Raw genomic sequence first — 20,504 nt, forward strand, 5'->3', positions numbered from 1 at the left:
AATACATATACTGTGTGGTTTATTCTCAATATATCTGCAATATCTTTACATACCCTTTTTTCTTTGCATACATGTCACATTAACTTTGCAAAGGTACACTTTTTCCAAAGGCACTGTCCTTGTCCTAGTATGAATATACAGTTAATAAATGATATACAGTTGACCTCCTCTTCTGAGGTATTATTTTTTTTACTTTTCCAGAGAAGTTATTTTAGGAAAAAAAATCCAACACACAATATGTGTAATATTGTATAATAATCACAATTGTCCTTATGTTTTAAACAACATAATAAATCTAATAAAAAATTTAATAATAAAAATCTAAATATTCAACAAAAATAAAATGTCAATATGTTATTACCTTTTACCTGAACATTAGAACAATACCTTTTCCTTTTAACAGGTGTTTAAATAATACTACTGCAATAGTGTATGCATAGACCCTTAAATTTCTGCACAGCAAAATTAAGGACTTTTGTAGCACTTTGAATCATTGCATATAATAAAGAATGAAATATAACAAGGACATTTAAAAATACCAAACTTTGTAAACATAAATTACGAAGACAATGTATGTACACTGTTTTCTAAAACTACTTATAAGGTAAATAACCTACCAAATATGTAAAATATTTATTGTTTTACAATAATTAATATAATTATATATAATTAAAATAATTCTGGTTACAATAATATCAACATCTCTTATAATTTGTTGGCTTTTTAATACTCCTGCTTTGGCTAAATAAAAAGTGAAATTTATTCTACGAATATATTATTTTAAATTACATCTAAATTGACAAACCAAAACATATCACAAGATTCAGTTGGAGTGGAGCTCCAGCTTCAATACTGTTAGTGAAACCCAGAGGTTGCACCAGTGGAGGCCCTTGTCGGAGAGAGTTGGCACCCAGCTGGAGAAAAACAAGATTTGTCAGATAAAAGGGAAAAAAAATGTATTTTTTCCATATTAGTAGCCTCTAAAATTGATTAAATATACCTTTGAAACCCCTAAATTTTCAGTTTTTGTTGGATTTGCCCCATACATCATCCCAACAGATTTTGAGCGACGCCCACATACGCTTTTGTTGGGAGTCGCCCCCTCTCCTCTGGTTGGGGACATTGGGCCCACTCCTGGTGAAGCCCATGTATTACTTCATCATAACTAAAAACATCTCATGGGAAATAAACCAACCCCATTTGCATGCATTTAGCACAAGCATACTTCACAAGCCTGATTTTAAAGGTTGTTTTTAAAGAGCTTAACTTTATGCACGACAGCAGGGTCTTGTACTGTACTCTTTGAAAAGTATTATGTAGAAAATGCTTTTTTTATTTTTTTATATTTCCACTGATTTCAATGTTTTGAAAATGTCCCTCACGCTGACTGGGGCCAATCTAGGGCCCTCATTAGGGGACCTGGGTGCTTTTTCCCTGGAAGCCCTGATGTAGCCATATCAGAACATAAAATGATAAAATTCCCTTCTTATTTCTATTTTAAAATTACATATAAATTTTATATTAAGTAAATTCTTGACCGTCTAAATAATGTGGAATTTCTCGGATTAGAAGGGAGGGGTTGTATACACCCACACACTGCACCCCCTAGATACAGGCCTAGGCAGGCTTCGTTCATAGAGAATCACTGACATCCTCAAGATAGGTAGCATGGCACTTACTGTTTGATGAGAATTGTTTTAGAATATACCTAGATATTATACAATTAAATTCTAAAAACCTGGGCACAATCACCAGAAAGTAATTATACAAAATATAAATTCAAAACAAAACAGCCAAATATACAAGTTACCATATGTACAGTGGATAATATTACTTAATCTATTTTAGTAGAGTTTTGAAATATTGTAGCATTAATTCATTGTTTACAGCGTGAGATGTAAGAATGTATTGAAGTATGTATGGGCTATGCTCCAAAATAAACTAGATCAGCGTTCCACAAACTGTGAGACTGATGAGCCAGTTCGGAATTTCAGACATGAATCACGACCCACCGACCCTTTACCCACACATGCTTAATTTAGAGAGCTAGCCCTAGTGCACCACTTTGGACTGGGATTTTCAATTTAGTAAAAAATAAGTAAATAATGCATAAACAAAAATAAATATTACAACAAAATTATAATAAACAATGTTGATTGTAGCCACTTTGTTAAATCATTGCAAATGAACAACAAAGTATGCAGATTGATGACTTCATTTATTTTACAACATAACATTATTAAGTGCCTATAATATTAAATGACAGAATTGAAATAGCTCATTTTGGTGATTTCTCTTAAGGTTTCGCAATCCACTAAAATACTTTGGTGATCCACTAGTGAGTCACAACTCACAGTTTGCGGAACGTTGAACTAACATAAATATGTACAGTTGATGTTATTATACAATTTACTTTGATACCATTTAAATCATTGTAACATTTGTTCATTGTTTGCACCACCTCCAGTTGTAGGGGTCCATGGATAGCTCCTTGGCACTGTGAGATATTTGCAATTTTAGGCAATTTTTAAGCAGTTCCGAGATGTATTATGCAAATTAAACAACCCTCTTTGTTTTTGTATGAATGAAGGTGCGTGTCGTTGGTGTTTCCACCGTGTAGAATAACTAATAGAATGTTTAAGTGTATGTGTAAGTGTGCGCATACTGTCAGGGGTGGATCCAGGGGAAAAAGGGGAGCACAGACTCTATCCCAAAACAGCTAATTTCTTATCTAAATTCCGTTCTAAACAAAAATCTCCCCCACTCCCAGTCGGTGCAGCGAATGTCACATGGCCCCTATCCAGATTGCTCTCTAGATCTGCCCCTGACCGTATTTATGTAATATGTGAACATAATTATGTAAAGCATGTACCCACATCTGCTTCATAAATCTATTCCTCCTCGACCTCAAATGTCGCTCAGGTATAGCAGACAATGTGCCCTTTTACCCCATCCTAGACCGGATTCCAGGCCATAATTCCAAATGTCACTCTGAAATAGCAGACGATGTGCACTCTAAAGGCCAACTCAGACAGCGTCGGCCGACGCAGCCCGACGCGATTAGTTGTCGCGTCGGGTCTGTGTGAGTTGAACGCAGACGCGATGGTGTGCGTCGGGGGTAGTCGCGTAGAAGAATATTAAACATGTTTAATATTTCTCACGACGGCTTAAGACTGTCCCCGACGATAAATCGGGTCGGGCTGCGTCGGCCGACGCTGTCTGAGTTGCCCTTAACCCTTTCCTATCCTCGATTCTAGGCCTGAACTTCTGATCCTTCGGTTTACTTTGGAACAGCGCCAGCAGCAAGCCTTATTCTCATTGTTCTTTTTCGGATTGGCAGCGGGTTTTGCTCATTGGTGGTGCTCTACTGAATAGAACAAGACTTAGGCAAGCCTGACCACTCCTTGGTAGACCCAACCATTTCTTCACCTATGCTCCACAATATAACTTTCTCATTGTTCTCAACGTTGACCCTTTTTCACTAAATGATTTTTTCCTTGGACGTAGCATCTTTTGCACTAATGAGAGCAGACTAGGAGTTCAAACCGTAACGTGTTGCAATCTCCAGTAGCCAATCAAAAGGTTTGAGCATTTAGGATAAATAGACGTTCTTCTTCCCTCTGTGGAAAATTAAACAATAATACAAATTTACAAGGTGTTAGTAAAGTTGAGTTTCATTTTTGGCCAACGCACAACTGGTTAGTTGACAAAAAGACCAAAAAATAAATTCTGTGAGAAAAAATCCTTGTGGTTATGACACACAAAGGAAATTAACCGACAAAATTAACCAAGTTAGCCGGGCACCCACTGCGTTTTACGACGGACGTAAGACCGTCGGCCGATGAATCTAACTTCACTGCCTGTAAGCTCCAGATGACGCGACGCCATCTGCTGATTGTCGGTGGCAGTCCGAACGGATCGTCATTAAAAACGATATGTTGCGTCATGCGCAGTAAGTGCCTGTCTTTGGTGTCAAAGTCAGTCTTGATTTGATTTCTTTAGTACTGTACTATGGTAAAACATTTTTATAAAAATTTACATAAAAAAAAACATTAATCTACAAAAATATATATAATTTTAATATACTAAATATAACATATGTGAGGTCTCACCACGAAATGAGACGCATCGTTGGTGAAATCATATTGAGATATTCACCAAAATAGGTCAAATTCAACATTTTTACAAAATTTTGATTTTAATGTTTTTGACTAACTTGATACTTATATATTTTATGACTGCGTACTTTTTAAGTGAATTTTCTTACTAAAACAGTGTTCTCTTCGCATATTTTGTAATTCTAGTCCTATTATTTGTACAGGTTAGTTTATCTTTGAGGCCAAATTTCTCAAAACCTGGGTCTCATACACCTAAAATTTAAAGGCTAATATCTCTGGATCTATTTATCCTAGGGAAGCCATTCAAAGATCAAATTAAAGCTTATAATGTGATCTACCAAAATGTAATATAAACTCATTTATTGATTTTCTAACGATGAGACTCATTTTGTAGTGAGACCTCACATATATTGATAAAAACTTGTTTTACCCAAAGGAAATAACATTTGTTCGTTTGCAATGAATATGAAATCAAATATTTTAGATAGTACAGAGGAAGCTATTGGAAAGTTGCTTTACATTTTACCACATCAAATTAGAAGATAAATCTCATTAGTCAGGCTGGAAAGAGAAGACACTTCAGCTGCTGCAGTTATTTTATGAAATTATGTTACCTATATATCATTAGTATGTTAGTTAGCAGGGAATGCCTTGAATACCTTCCATAGCACACACCTGGCAAGAAGAGGGCCTAGCATGCAATTGTCACAACTAGCTCTTAATATGATTATACACGATTATACAACCTATTAAATTGTAATGAAATGTTCAAAGTGAACACAATTATAAAATGTAATGTACTGTATTCTCTTTATGTCTATATTCTGTTCAAACAAACTGTAGTGCTTAAATGATATCACACTTTATACAATGATATTTATGAAAAGGATAAAAAATTAATATATACAGTAATAAGCTAATTTACACTTTGCCATGTTTAATCTGTGGTAGTACCGGTGAGAAGGGGCAGGGGAGAAGAGCCCTTTAATGGAGTCAGCTCAACACATTTCATGGGGAAGGGGGAAAAATCCATGTAATTATCCAGATTATTAGGTAAAGGTAGGAGAATAACCTATAACTTGCCATGTCAATGTGCTGAAGCACGGAGGTCTTATTGAGAAGGAGATCACTCGAAAAGCTCTGTGCACACAGCGTTATGCAAATGAGCCAAATACAAAGCTGCCGCAGCGCGTGATGAGCGTTTACGCGATGCCATTGAAGTCTAATGTGTTCCCTGCCACCAAATGCTCAGTGGGCTTAGTTTATCAAAAAACTTAACATGGCGAAGTCATTTTAGGGTTAACAAGGGTTAACTATTCAAAATTCAATCCAAAGTCAGATTAATTTTCGGTTTTAGTTCGCCTTCAGCTTTTCGACAAAATTATAATGAACACAGAAATAATTGAAATCTGTTTCTGAAATATACACATAATAACATACTAAAAGTCTGAAGAAATCCAATCAGGGTAACACTGTTAATTTTAAAGATATTTAATGGGTTAATATTAAACAGTTTATCACACAACTGATGTATTAATGAAGCGTATAAAAGCCTGCTGTTGCCAAGTTGTTGCTAACGAAAAAAAATGTTAATAATAAGGTAGAAGCATGCGCGTGACCCAAAGGCGGGGAACACATTGGTTTCTCGCTTCAAAAGGATCTGTTGCTGAGTGATCTCCTTCTTAATAATAATGCCATGGTATGAGCATGGTCCGTGTCTACCTAGTCGCCGTAAAGAGGTGCTTATAGTAGCTACATTCATATAATTCCACAACAACAGGGGCTAAAACGAACCATAGCATCGGGGTAACCCCTACTCTTCCAAAAGATGCAATGGGTTGTTTAAAGTTCACACAAGCCAGGTTTGTACACTGGACCTCCATTTTAAATCCTTACCCGAGAATACTTGGTTCTACCAACCAAACCGAGGTTTAGGAGCCATATTTATAGAGGGTGACCCTTTAAACTTATACAAGAAATTAAGCTGATGTTCAGGGACCCTCTTAAATATATGAAATATTATGATGCAGTATGAACTAATCTCAATACAAATCTTTGATCAGATCAAAGATTTTCAAGTGATAGAGGAATGATATTGTAATTACATTGCAGAACATGGATACTAATTCAAATAGAAATGGAATAGAGATGATATCTTTGACAATTTGTTACCACTGATATCAATAATGTGTTTATTATGAATACTAATGGCTGTTTAATGTCCCACAGATTCTAATTAGTTTCTGTTACGTATGGTGTCAATGATAACTCAATAAGGGAAGGGACAACTTGGTGCTCCTGACTGTTTCTGCATGTAGGAGCAAAATGCCCTCGACTTCATTCACCAGGCCTGGCTTTTTTTTAATTAAGTACAAGCTGACTGAAACAGCTGGCCTGGATGGTAACTTGATCGACAGACCAGGTGAGGAAGAAACAAGACTTTGCATGTAACCTGCACACACAGCAGGTCAGATACGTTGTCTATTCTGTGACTCTACCAGGTCATTCTTAATGAATAAATATGTCCACTATAAAATATAATTGTATAGGTTATGTTACAGTGTGGTTTCCAAGTAAAGTTAAAAATATACAGTAGTAACCAGTAGTACACAATCTATATACATATATGCTGCAAGTGGACAAAGACAATTGTATTATCGTATTGGCAGATAAACCAATAATTCACCAGCAGGAGAAGCAAGATTACAAAAACTGGGCTAGGGGGAAGGACAAAAGAAGGAATAAACACAAATAATTAAACAAGGAGACATTCAAAATGGTAAAAAAAAATGGAATGCAAAGGAATGAAATACTAATTATTAAAAAGAAGGAAAAAACTGTGGGAAGATTTACCAATACTTTAAGAAGGGTGTGGGAAGAAATATGAATAATTTAAGAAGGATTTGGGAAGATTTACAGTATCAATAATTTGAGAAGGGTGTGGTCAAGATGGGAAAACAAGGGGAAACAAAGCTATCAACACCACCCTTCAAACAAAGTTAAGATGGTGCATGCTTTGGATTGGATTGGATTGGATTTATTCGGTGTAAACACCAAGGATAGCCCACGAAAGTATAGAAGAAGACTTATTTCCAGTGGGGTCCTTCTGGTGGTGATTGGACAGTACACTGGGAGACAATCCCCTACTCTTTTCCGAAGAGTGTACTGTGTTCTTTAACGTGCACATGGGCCAAAAATGCACACGGGACCAACGGCTTAAAGTTTCATTCCGAAAGACGGTGCGTTATGTAACTTGTATTTCAGCCCTCTAGCTGAAACACAAGGAGAGGCAGAGATGGGAATTGAACCGGGGACCTAGAGATCTCCACAGTTCAGCGCACACACTGTGGCTACCACCAGATTAGCCGACTGAGCTAAGCTGACAGTATGGTCTGTCATTGATTGCTGCAAGGGGTACAGAAGGGGCAAAGAAAGGAAGCCAAAGTTGTTATTAAATAAAATTTTAAGTTTTAACATTCAGCACATTGCTGTAAGAGACAAACTGCATGCTTCAAATTACAAACACCAAATTAATGTGTATTTGCATAAAATGTTTATTCATTACTATTATTATTATTATTAATGGCTAAATAGACAAAATGCCGTACCCTGTACTCACAAGGCTTTCCGCTTGTTATTTTGATTTGAAAGGCTTCCAATCGAAAGTACTATATTTTAATATGGATTAATTAAAAGCAACAGCTGACTAATCAATGTCATAATCAAACAAATAAACTCATCCCTGTGTCACAAGTAATAACCTATTCTCTCATAGGGAGATATTTAATTAAATCATATTTCGAAATCGCTTTAATTAAAAAACAACAGTCATGCAATGGAGTTTATATGACTTAATTTGAATACAGTAGGTACAGATGAAACTATACTTAATCACAAACCTTTAAACAACCTTTAATTTTATGTTGGACAAAATATCCTAACAAATTGGGGTTTTGTGGGTAAACAAGTTGTTTACTTATGACATACACTAGAAATATATTCACAATATTCCAGCATAGGGTACAAGGAGAGCAACAACCAAGATCACAACCTATAGTATGTTATAAAATAATTTAACAATTTAGCACCTGCTATGAGTTTCTATAGAACACCTGGAGGATTTGTCAGGCATTTACGAAACAACAGCAATGTTTAGCCCCAAAGTGTCACAATCATTTAACCTGAGGAAGGGAGTGCATTTATTTATCCTGAGTATATGTTGCCCTCTACTGTCTTATCAACAAACCCATGGGTCATTTAAAGACTTGGCCTGACCTAAGTTGCAGATGCTCAGTTCAGTTTACAATAAAAATTATGTACACCTGTAAAATCAGGATATATTCAAACGTATGGAACTTGCAAAAATTGAGAAAGCTGAACAAACTTGTATTCACTTACACTTGCAAGCCTTTGCTATGAACCAACTTCAGTTGTCACAAATTGACTTCTTGATGTTTCAAACACACACATGTTAAAATTTTACGAAGGTCAGATGTTACATTAGTTTTTATCTGAAATAGCTATTTAACCTGAACCATGATATCTATTTTCCCTGGTTCAATCCTATCCCCTGAGCTTCTTGTGTTTCTTCAGCTGAAGGGCTGAAATGTGAGTTTCAATATTGCACCATCTTTCAGATGAGACAGTGTGTTACCCTGGCACCTACACAAGCAATCAACTTTGGGGTGTTACAAACTATGGAACATATACTTGATGTCAAGTCCCAACTGAGGAATCCTTTCGAGTACTCAACATAAACGTAAACGTAAATACCCAAAGCATAATCCTACAATAGTACACCCATTTCATTTATTTTAAATAGCTGTTAAAAATGGCAGATATAAACAATTTATATTCTAATCTAAATAATTATCATATAATATAAGATTTGGATTTTCATCCATTTTTAAGATATACTATAATCTACTAAATAAATTATGAACATTATGAAATACTATAATACAGAATGTGAGATGATGTTGTTCAATGCTTGAAAACTGTGCTCTCAAACTTAAGGTTGAAAGTTCAAATTCCTACACTGACCATTTACTTATGGCCATGTGTAAGGCACTTTATCTCCATTTTTCTACCCATTGGTAGGAAGCGAATTCTATGCCGGATATTCATGCTTCACTAAAAATTCAGATATTCTCTTGTGAGCAGAGGAGATCACACAATGTGTATAATTCATAAGTTTCAAGCAACCAGGGTTAATGTTACGTGTTTTCTGAAAATTTTTTTAGAGCCATTCAGTTTCCCTCCAAACAATTTTAAATCACTGTATGCCTTCTTTGCTTTCTATTTTATCTATGTCTATTTTGTTTTGTTACGGCAAAATAATCCATTTAAATCTGAGATATTCTGTCCAGAGACCTAACTATTTGACAGCTGTGCTCATCATAATCCCTGCAAAGCAGCTTTTATGACATATAGTATTTCATATGATTTTGTATGATTTCAATTATGAATGTCCACTGGCTTACCTTAATCCATTTGAGGAGTTTATTGATAGCAATGATTGCTGCAGGTTTGGTTGTCAAGGCTCCAAATGTGGCATACAGCTCAAAACCAGACGTCACCTAAAAAAACAGAAAATTTCAAGTACTGTAACTTTAAATTTTCTTTTTAAAGAAGCTAAGAACTAACTTCAATATAGATAAAAAGTAGAGTAGTCACTAAATAGAGTGTATACACCTGCCCTGTGCCTGAATACCAACAATATGCAAACCGTGTATGATGGGAAAAACTGCAGAATTCCCTCAAGGAAATAATGGAATCCCCCCCGTCGTATTCTTATTTTCTTAAGTGCTGTCTGAATATGAGTCATGATTCCAATATTTTCTTTTATTCTTATGGGGAAAAAATCAAATTTTTCAGTGACCTAGACCATGTCCTTTATTTATTTATTTATTTATTTTCAGGTATAAAAGAAAATAAAACGGCAGCCAAAGGCTGAAATGAATGTATTTAAAAAAAATAGAATATATTAAAAAATGCAAGAATATTAAAAATATTATATACAAAACATTGACAAAACATGGACAAAACATTAAAATACATATTAAGAAAAATCACATTAAAAAATTACTAGACTCAATAATAACACCAACATATTACATTAATGACATCAAAATACAATTGACATAGAAAATTTAAATATATAAAAATACATTTCCTTCCTTCCAAAAATTAGTGTCTTTTTTTTTATTACTAGGTACAATTCCACTACTTTTTAAGGATTTAGTGATGGTTTTTGCATGAGAAATTCCTGAATTCATAAACTTTAAAGGCTGATTTCTCATTGTTATTTAAACAGCTGTATGTTTAAACATTTGCAACTTCATAAGGAAATGTTGGATTTGAATAATTCTTTTACCATTTTATAGCTCTCATTTGACTCTTTAACCCTGTATTAATAACTCCAAATACTTTTTTTTTGCGACAAGTGACTGGTTTGGCTTGTCTTTGCCACAAATAGTGCACACCACAGATAATCCTTAACCATGAAATAATTTAGAGAGTACATTGTAATTGATGCTTTTATTTTGTCATGCAAAATATAATCAAGTGGGCAATATTTATAGAGTAGTGGGGTTACTCCGGTATACTGCCCCTTTTGTGGACAGACAACAGATAGCTGCTACCGGTTTACTAGGTAACTCACACACGAAGAGACTCTTAAGGGAGAAGCAAGTCATTGAACAGGCTAGTCTACACCTCAGGTGCTTGAGACTTTTCCATATGAATCCAATTACACCTGTGGTAAAGAATTAAGCAATGCTTGCAAATGATCTATATCTTATGGGTTGCATGCGAATATGACTTACCCATCCAAGTAGTGCCTCGTGTTGACTGACATGGAACATTATCTTCAATGGCCTAGCTTTGCTGTGCATCCTTTGGTGCAAGTACTGATATAAACCAAACAACCTAAAAAAGAAGTGCATAAAATATGTAATTAAATATTAATATGAATTTCATGCAGTATTCTGGCTTATTTTTTGTATCTTAATGTGCAACAAATTATTGCAAATAAATTTCCATGTTCTCAACAAATTTTAAAATTTATTCAAATACAGTAGAACCCCTGTTCAGGGGCCACCTATATGTCCCCTTAATAGGGGTGTCCCCTAATTAGAAGTCGGCCCTAGTGTCTCAAAGGAGGGGTTCTACTGTAATTTCAACTGGTTTCAAATGTATACATAATACTGTATTAATATTCTTTGTGATAAACCAATCAAAATACAATAACTTGCGACATTTAGATTTGATCACGTCAGTGCCTGATGAAGAACTGATGCGGTTAGATCAAAACATCACAAGTGAAAAATAATTGGTTTATCACAAAGAATATCAATATTATACATAAATTTTATAATTTAATATAGTATAATATATTAATACTAAGTTTAAGAATTGTCTTGTATATTAATTTTATTTAGTGTGTGCATGATATTATGAATGCATAATGTAATATAAGTAATTTCAAAATAAGACAACATTAGCTTTAGAGCTGTTTTCCACTTGATTTAAAAGAAGCACCAATATAACCTATTGAGATCCTCACCTCTCCTGCTCTGCGGGGCTCTTGTACGGGGCATCGAGTTGTGGACTAGTAAACTGCGACGTGCTTCTTGACTTGTAGATGAAGTGACAGAGGTCTGGTATACCAACTTGCTGACATCTGTAGCTACCTTTCCTTACAGATGATGTTATTGCATCCAGACAATTATGCTTTTTCATTTTCTGAAAAGACATTTACATTAAAATTATCTCATGTTCAACAACTTAAGTATAAGTCATAAAGAATAATGAAAAAAACAATTGAGTTACCAACTGCACACAGAAGCAGTCATCATCAGAACTGTTAATTTGTTCTTTCTAATAAATGAATAATAATGATAATAATTATGATTTTAATCAGGATTAATATCACTCCATTCAAATTCCTTATAATATACATGACTTACCACCACCTGAAATCACAGCATTATTACCTAACTAATGATGGTTTATAATATTCTTGTACAGTTTCTAACTGTTTTCAAATTCCCTTTTTATATTGCCTTAAATTATATTATCATTTTTGGACTCTTCTTTTGAGTATTTTATTATTTTTATTACTTGATGGAAATCAAATTTAAATATTGTATTTTACATGTTATACTATTCTTCTGACCTTGCCAATAGAGGGCTTTATTTCTGGCACAAAATTTGTTGTATAAAGACTAAACTGTTTTGATCATAAACCTTTATATTTGTCATATTTACTAAATTGACTCATGTATAAGCTATTTACTTAGGGATGATCTTATGAAGTATGAGAATAGTGCAGCAAGAAGTATGTTACGATCAACTTCTCTCTTCTGTTTACTGTGCATAACCTGTGCATGCACACTGCTGTTTGAAGTTGTTACTTCCATTTGTGCTTTATACCTAAAACAGGGGTCACCAGTTGGAAGAAGCCAATTCTGGGAGATTTGTTTATTTGTTTTCTTAACACTTCTAATAATGTTTTGCTATGCATGATTATACCCCTGGCACCAGATGTGGATTTAGTGGGGAGGGGGAGAGGCTGGGCCGTTAAAAAAATTAAAAAAAAATGATCGCCCAAAGCAACTCAAAGGTTAGTTTTGTGCATCTAGAACACGAAAATTTCACAGGGGAATTCCCCTGGACCCCCTAGGGTAGTATTAAATCAATCTGCCCTACTTTCGGCCCCTCCCCCTTTTACACATCTCTGGATCCACCCCTGAGCACTGACTTTCAGGAGACCACTGATAATACAGTAGTGCAAACATCGTAAGTTTAGGTTATTTTCCGGAACACTGTTCTTGATTCCGGGAGTGTAGGAGGCCTTCTCAATTTTGGGACCCCTGGCTCAAATTCAATTGCTCATTATATATTAAAGGAAACAAATTATATGAATAAGTTATATACTATTTTAAAGCTAATTTAATGTAGAATATAATTATATTGGAAACATGTTTTGATAGCTTCCAACTTTTTCTGGGTTTTGTGGGAATAGGTCAAAGATCTTGTGTTTGGAATCCTACAACTATATTGATGCATCACATGCTTCCATGTGTCTTGCTCAACATCCTGTTACTTACTTCAACAATTTTATTCTTGCAATCTGACAAGTCAAAAAAGACATCTTTATCAACAGTTAAGAGTAGTAAACAAGCTGGCGTATCTTCTAAGTAGGAAACATATGCATGTAAAAATCCACTACTGTCAAACCTAGGCAGGCAAATAGGTGTCCATGATTCACCATTACGGAAAGACGAGGAAGCATTCACTAAATTAACTACCAAATGTAAATCTGGAAAAGAAGAAATTAATGTTTAATAACTCAATGCAAACCCAATAATATTGTATGTGTTGCCGGCTGAAGTATTCATAAATATATACCGTATTTATTCAGAAGAGAAGAGTTTTTGTGGGGGGGCATTTATTCGAGAGAGGTGTATTTTTTTTGTGTGTGTAAAATGGATACCTATATACTCAAATAAACGGCCCTTAATTTCACTGTAAATGTGGAACCAAAACACATACATATCATCAAAATGTGTTATTACATGATCATAAAGACTAATTCATCTCAATCCTGTTAGAAAAAATATAATTCTATTGGAGTTGAATATTAATAGAATGTGTCAAGAATGATATTGCTTTCATTAGATTGTTTACAATCATTTGTGGGGGAGGCGCTTATATGTCTCAAAATGTGTATTCAAGGGAGGCGTTCATTCCAAATGAGGATCTAGAAGGGGCAATTATTCAAGGGGGTATTTATTAAAATTGAGGCATTTATTTGAATAAATACAGCATATTAATACATTTTTTTATTTTAGCGCCACAATCCGAAGAATATACAAGGCGCTGGTGCCATTATTTCCCTGGTCACTGGATACTGAGTGGTCAAACCGGCACATTTTGTGCAGCTTTCTCTGCTTCCTGGGGAATATCCCTAATCATGCTGCTTTACAGACACAACCTATATGTTCAATGCTATACTATCCTACCAGGTACTTATTTATACCCTGGGGTGGAAGAGAGGCGAACTGAGGTAAAGTGCCTTGCGCAAGGACACAAGCAATGCTATAAGCGTCAGTCTCAAACTGCTGATGTCAGTGATAAGAATTCTAATACCTTACACGCTGCACTACACAAAGCTGTCAACTGATATAAACATTCATGACTAAACATTGGATATAATATTTATATAAGATGCTGCTGCTGCTGCTGAAAGATGTTATTACCTGTAGTGCACCCTCAATTTGTGAATTGATCCAGTCAAGTACAAACTGAGTTTTTGTGGGTACAAATAACTTAAATAAAGATTTGACATATTTATATTCATTTAATAACAAAAGACAAAACAGGGACGAACTTACCACCTGGATGTAAAACATATTTTTTCATTCTTACAAGTGCTACAAGTTGATCATCCGCTAATAATATTGCAAATACTAAATCCTGCAATTAAAAAAACAGAAAAAGACAAAATTTTCCAGTCAGTTTGAAATTCTATGTGTCAACTTCTCTAAGTAATGGGAAATGGATGATACATAAAATCCTGTCATTTCTTCAATTACAATATTTTCTCCCAAGCCATTCATTGGTTTGGAAGAAACCATTCTGCTTTTTTTCTCCCCCAAAATCCTTAAAGGTGTGGGGAAATGTGTTTCTCCATACCAAAATTCATTGGAGTGATGTTTTGGATTCAACACTAGTCACTAAGCTCAAGCTTGGCAGTCTAGTGGTTATAGCGCCAGGCTAGCCATCTGGAGGTTGTGGGTTCGATTCCCACCCGAATCGGTTGCAATTTTTTTTTTGCAAGTATTTGGGGGCGTAATGAGTACTTGGTACATTAACAAGTCATGTAGGGCAAAACATCACTCCTATGACATTTTCCTGACGCAAACTTACATCAAAAACATTTTGCTTTTGTTTTTCACAATCTTAACGCAACATTCTGTTGCATTTTTTTCCCCTTTTGAATGCAATCATGTTCTTACTTGGTGGTGTCTGTCTCTTATACACATCTAGATGTGTATAAGAGACAGTGTAAAAATCCACTACTGTCAAACCTAGGCAGGCAAATAGGTGTCCATGATTCACCATTACGGAAAGACGAGGAAGCATTCACTAAATTAACTACCAAATGTAAATCTGGAAAAGAAGAAATTAATGTTTAATAACTCAATGCAAACCCAATAATATTGTATGTATTGCCGGCTGAAGTATTCATAAATATATACCGTATTTATTCAGAAGAGAAGAGTTTTTGTGGGGGGGCATTTATTCGAGAGAGGTGTATTTTTTTTGTGTGTGTAAAATGGATACCTATATACTCAAATAAACGGCCCTTAATTTCACTGTAAATGTGGAACCAAAACACATACATATCATCAAAATGTGTTATTACATGATCATAAAGACTAATTCATCTCAATCCTGTTAGAAAAAATATAATTCTATTGGAGTTGAATACTAATAGAATGTGTCAAGAATGATATTGCTTTCATTAGATTGTTTACAATCATTTGTGGGGGAGGTTTCACAATCTTAACGCAACATTCTGTTGCCTTTTTTTTTCCTTTTGAATGCAATCATGTTCTTACTTGGTGGTGTAAACTGTTTCTTATTGTTTGAGAGCTTATTAATAATAATAATAATTGAGATTGGAATGCTCCTAAAATAACAGGAGATAGAGATGAAAAGTAACTATCTATGGCAATTATGCTCCATTCAACTCTAAACACCTACTTTAAGCTTGGCTGATTGTAGACTGGAACTAACTTGATCACGTACTTGTGATTCCAGTGGAAGGCATCGCACCCCACTCAACAAAAAACAAGGATCAGTTTCCATTAAATGGCAAAGATTATCAAGAAATTTCTCAGTTCCTGAAAATAAGAAAATAGAAAACAATTAAGATTATCGCATATCAATTGGTATTTGAAAGTATCTATGTGTGAAGAGTGAAGACTTTGAATATTAGTAATGGAATGATTTGGATTGGACTTCTTTTGAGTTGAATAACCCACAAAAATCTTGTTTCCAGTGGAGGTTGTTTTGGAGGTGAATTGGGCAGTACACCAGGATACAATCCCCCTTACTCTTTTCTGAGGAGTGTACTGCATTCTGTAACATGCACATGAACATACTGCACACAGAACCAACAGCTTAAATACTTTATCTGAAAGACAGTGTGCTGTTAAAAGGTGCAAAGGAGAGCAGTGATGAAAATTGGGGTCTAAAGCCAGTTACTCACTGAGTGCGACGGCGAAGTGATGAAGAACGCACACGAAGACGCGGACCCAACGGATCGTCTTTTTAATGAGGATCTGTTCAGATTGCCACTAACAATCAGCAGATGGCTTTGCGTCGTCTATCGCTCGCCGAAAGCAAATGTGCATTCGTCGTGCAGTGAGTGTCCGGCTTAAGAGATGATCTCGGTTCAGCACACACACAGTGGCTACCACCGGTTAAACCGACTGAGCTAAGCTACTCTCTAATATTTATTATCTCTGTTGCTATATACCTGTTAATAATCGGCGAAGGTCATAATTGTGTCTCTGATGGAACACCTTCTGTAGAGTGGTTAATGTGAGTACGCTGAGAATTTGGTTGTACACATATGTTAATTGAGTATACACCTGCAAAAAAAAAAACAACAAATAGTTACTGCAAAGCGGAATAAATTCAACCTAAAATTTGTTTGTTTGTACATGAGAACTAGAAATGCTCCTTTTATGCTGCGCAATAAAAGCATAGCCAACCCACAGTGTAATTTTTCTCTGAGAATTGATAAGTAGTAGTTTAAAACCAATCATACACTCTTGCACCAGCAAACATCCAAATGATAAGATGAAAATGACTTTAAAAATTGAATAGAAGTACAAAAAAATATAATTTCTGAAGATTTTTATTTCTCTTGTCGATTCCTAATATGTGGCAAAGACAAGCCGAACCAGTCACTTGTCGCAAAAATCAATTTTAAGTTATCAATACATGGTTAAAGAGTAAAATAAGAGCTATAAAACTGTCAAAAAAGTCATTCAAATCCGACAGTTCCTTATGAAGTTACGAACATTTAAACATACAGCTATTTAAAGAACACTATATGAGAAATCAGCTTCACAGTTTATGAATTTGGGCATTTCTCATGCAGAAACTATCATCAAATCCTTAAAAAGTGTTGTTTTAACATGGAAAATAACAGCATATCATGATGATATATAAAGGTCAGTTTAGCGCAATAAAATAGAATTTTTAAAATTTGACATTCCTTCATGTTTCGCCATTTTCTTTGGAACACAATTTGCGATGAGTGAGTGGTTTGGCTTTTCTTGGCCACATATATATAACTATGAGAACTCAAAAAAAGATAACCAGTATCCTGATTTCCCATGCATTTCTTATATACCTTGAGGATCTTTTTGCCTACCAGCATTTAAGATTATGGTCAGTCCAGCCAATAGCTGGCTCTTCAAAGATGCCATATAAGAACATCTAGAAATTTAAAAATTTTAAAAATCCAAAGATTTATTGTCAAAATTTATAAAAATCGGAAGGACCCATGCTCCAAAAATAACCAATCGGTGGTACACATCTTAGCTCATATGGGTAATCAATAATGCATCAAGGGGGCCAACTGTACTCTTGAACCAGGGCGCCTCACAACCTTGTTACGCCACTGGTTATTGAAAATGTATTCATCTGCCTTTTTTTTTTTCCTCATGGGCGAAATTAAATAGCTTTGCGGGCCAAATTTGCCTAGTGGGCCACCTATTAAGAACCACCAGGGTACTATCTGTCTATTATACACATCTAGATGTGTATAAGAGACAGATTCATAATTATTCGAATAAATTCCCCCTGTAATTTGATTCGCATTGCTAGTCACACTGGTTTTAGCTGGCTCCACTATTTTTCTGGTTATGCCAAACAACAACAGTAAGTTCTATGTAGGTAGACCTAGGCCTTGATGTTTGGTTTCATTAAATTTGACAATTTTAGGCCTAGTAGGTAGAGGTACTGGTTTCAAATAATACAAATTATTTCTACCGTAATAAGATCTGGGAATAAGACGCAAGGCTTTGTGAAAAAAAAAAAATAGTAGATATAAGGTCTGTGATGTTACGGAGGCCAGGCTAGGCCTTGGGAGTGGCCTTCTGAGTACTGACGTCAGTGTTAGATTTGATCTTCTCAAGCTCAGGATTTAAACAAACGGGGTGAGTTAAAACAGTTAAAATACAGTAAATGGCAAAAAAAAAAAAAAAAACAGGTCATAAAAAGAAATCCAAATCTTCAGAACAAGTGAATCTGATCTGTAATATTATTGTTATTCTTTATAGTCAGAAAAAAAACCAAAGAAATCAGAGTATACAGGACATTAAAAGTGGAATAAAAAAAGAAACTAAAGGAAGAATGTCATTTAATAGAGGAACACGCGAGCATTTCGAAGATTACAGTGATGATTTAGAAGAAAATGATCATGAAATAATGCAACAAAAAGATCATGACGATATCATTAAAAAGTTAGAAATTGTTTTGAAAGAAAAGAATGAGACAATTACGCTTCTGAGAAACGACATTAAGAAAACAGACGACTTACCAGGTGAGAAAATCAAGGATAATGCAATACTTTGCAATATTAAGGCTTGAAATCCCAGTTACGGTATTTGGCCAAAGTGGGAAAAATTTGTACAAAGAATGTTTTAAGAGAAACTACCTGTAATTTTTCTGAATTTTTCTTTTGGTTAATTTAGTTTTTGTAAGTAAATGTACTTTAAAAAAATTTACAACTGGGGTTAAAAGAAAAATACAGAAATATAGTACTGAATCCAGAATGAATAATATATTTTCGTCTGAACAATCTGTAATGGTTCCAAGATTCACACAATAGAAGATTGGAGCCAAACACCAGTAGAAATTAAGTTCCTTTCATTCCTTTAACGTGTCTGACAATCACAATTTTGACATAGCATTAATATCGCATGTGACTAGACTGCCAGAGATCTATAAGATACACCCTCTTCTGTGGATTACTTTCAGTTAGCTGGATCTCGAACAAGATTCTTGTATATAGAGTGACAGCAAAATAATGCATTGAATATTAATTAAAACGTAATAGAAAGGAAAGAAAAAATACAGCCTCCACCAGGACCTTTCATGTACATGGCGAACGTCATAACCACTTGATCATGAAGGTGTTATGGTGAGCCAAGCGCCAGTATAAATTAAATTCCTTTCATTCCTTTAACATGTCTGACGTGACAATTTTGACACAGTACTATCGCTTGTGATTTTTTTTCTTTGACAACAATGACAAATTGCCATTTATTGAACATTAGTTATGACATTTGATAGTTTGTCATTACCTATATTTTTTAGTAATCCTTATCGAAAAAATTAAATGGTATTGAGCAATATTATATTTTCATAAACTGTATTATGTTTCATGGTATGAAACAGCAAGATAAAAATGTAAAAAACTATGTATTTGCAATATCTGGTATTTAAATGTTTATCCGTCTATAATTGTAGGTATACAACACATAAACAGACATCATGAGAAAGTAGAAATTCCAAATGAACTAACAGAGGAGGAGGAGAAGAAGGATGACAAGTTCATACAAGCTGTGAAAGGAGAGTTTGACAGGATGGACGAAGAATTGCTTGAGTTGAAAAATAAATGTAAAGAAATGAAAGACAAAATAAAAGACATGGAAGATGAGAAAAAGATAACTGAAGAAGATAAGGGGAAAATGGCTGCGAAAATAAATGATCTACATAAAGATTTTAAAAAAAATACAGAAAAGTTACAAGTTTTAGAACAAGAAAAAGACGACCAAGATGACATTATTAGGGAGTTAAATGAGAAGATAGATGCTAGTAACCGGGAAAGGGTGCATTTTGCTAGAATGATACATCAAGAAAGGCAGCAAAATGAGCAAATTAAAAAAATAATGAAGACTAAAGATGAAAGAAATAGTCGATTGTCAGAAGAAGTGAAGAATAAAACTGCTGAATTAGATAGAAATAAAAGGCAGCGAAATGAGCAATTGAGGGAAATTAAGGAAATGATGGAGACTAAAAATGTCACAATTAGTCAATTGTGGGAAGATGTGAAGAACAAAGAAGATGAACTTAAGACCGCTTACACTCTATTTTATATCACAATCCTTGCAATTATGTTATATTTTATATATATAGTTAGTTCTCGTTTTGATTTGAGAGTTTATATATAGTATTATATTTTGCTACATTCAGCTTTTCAGCATAACATACATGTACATACATACACACGCACGTGATACATACATATACAAGTATAAGGTACCAGATTGTATGGGCAGAATGTAAAGTAAA

At 34.6% G+C, this 20,504-nt stretch overlaps 2 protein-coding genes across 2 annotated transcripts in view; one reads left to right on the forward strand and one right to left on the reverse strand.

Moving 5' to 3' along the window:
* Positions 1-3,496: 3,496 nt before the first annotated feature.
* Positions 3,497-20,504, reverse strand: part of LOC117109537 (protein SAND-like) — a 35,565-nt gene continuing 18,557 nt past the window's right edge. Inside the window, exons 8-15 of the mRNA XM_033251908.1 lie at positions 16,672-16,786; positions 15,894-16,033; positions 14,519-14,600; positions 13,232-13,443; positions 11,686-11,864; positions 10,946-11,048; positions 9,602-9,697; positions 3,497-3,620 (exon numbers count right to left, since the gene is read on the reverse strand). Of these exons, the coding sequence (XP_033107799.1) occupies positions 3,576-3,620; positions 9,602-9,697; positions 10,946-11,048; positions 11,686-11,864; positions 13,232-13,443; positions 14,519-14,600; positions 15,894-16,033; positions 16,672-16,786 (972 nt within the window). The 3' untranslated portion in view covers positions 3,497-3,575. The remainder of the gene's footprint in view (positions 3,621-9,601; positions 9,698-10,945; positions 11,049-11,685; positions 11,865-13,231; positions 13,444-14,518; positions 14,601-15,893; positions 16,034-16,671; positions 16,787-20,504) is intronic.
* Positions 18,058-20,498, forward strand: LOC117109538 (spindle pole body component 110-like). Its single transcript, XM_033251909.1, has 3 exons — positions 18,058-18,364; positions 18,488-18,750; positions 19,680-20,498. The coding sequence occupies exons 2-3, from the start codon at positions 18,561-18,563 to the stop codon at positions 20,381-20,383; spliced, it is 894 nt and encodes a 297-aa protein (XP_033107800.1). The 5' UTR covers positions 18,058-18,364; positions 18,488-18,560; the 3' UTR covers positions 20,384-20,498.

Source organism: Anneissia japonica, unplaced genomic scaffold, assembly GCF_011630105.1.
Source record: "Anneissia japonica isolate Jap-2015-1 unplaced genomic scaffold, ASM1163010v1 scaffold287829_len2072220_cov186, whole genome shotgun sequence".
NCBI lineage: Eukaryota > Metazoa > Echinodermata > Crinoidea > Comatulida > Comatulidae > Anneissia > Anneissia japonica.

Excerpts from the sequence above, each read along its gene's own strand:
- LOC117109538 (XM_033251909.1), top strand. The coding sequence starts at position 18,561 with ATGTCATTTAATAGAGGAACACGCGAGCATTTCGAAGATTACAGTGAT. Across the intron at positions 18,751-19,679 it reads GAAAACAGACGACTTACCAG|GTATACAACACATAAACAGA; the intron begins GTGAGAAAATCA and ends CTATAATTGTAG.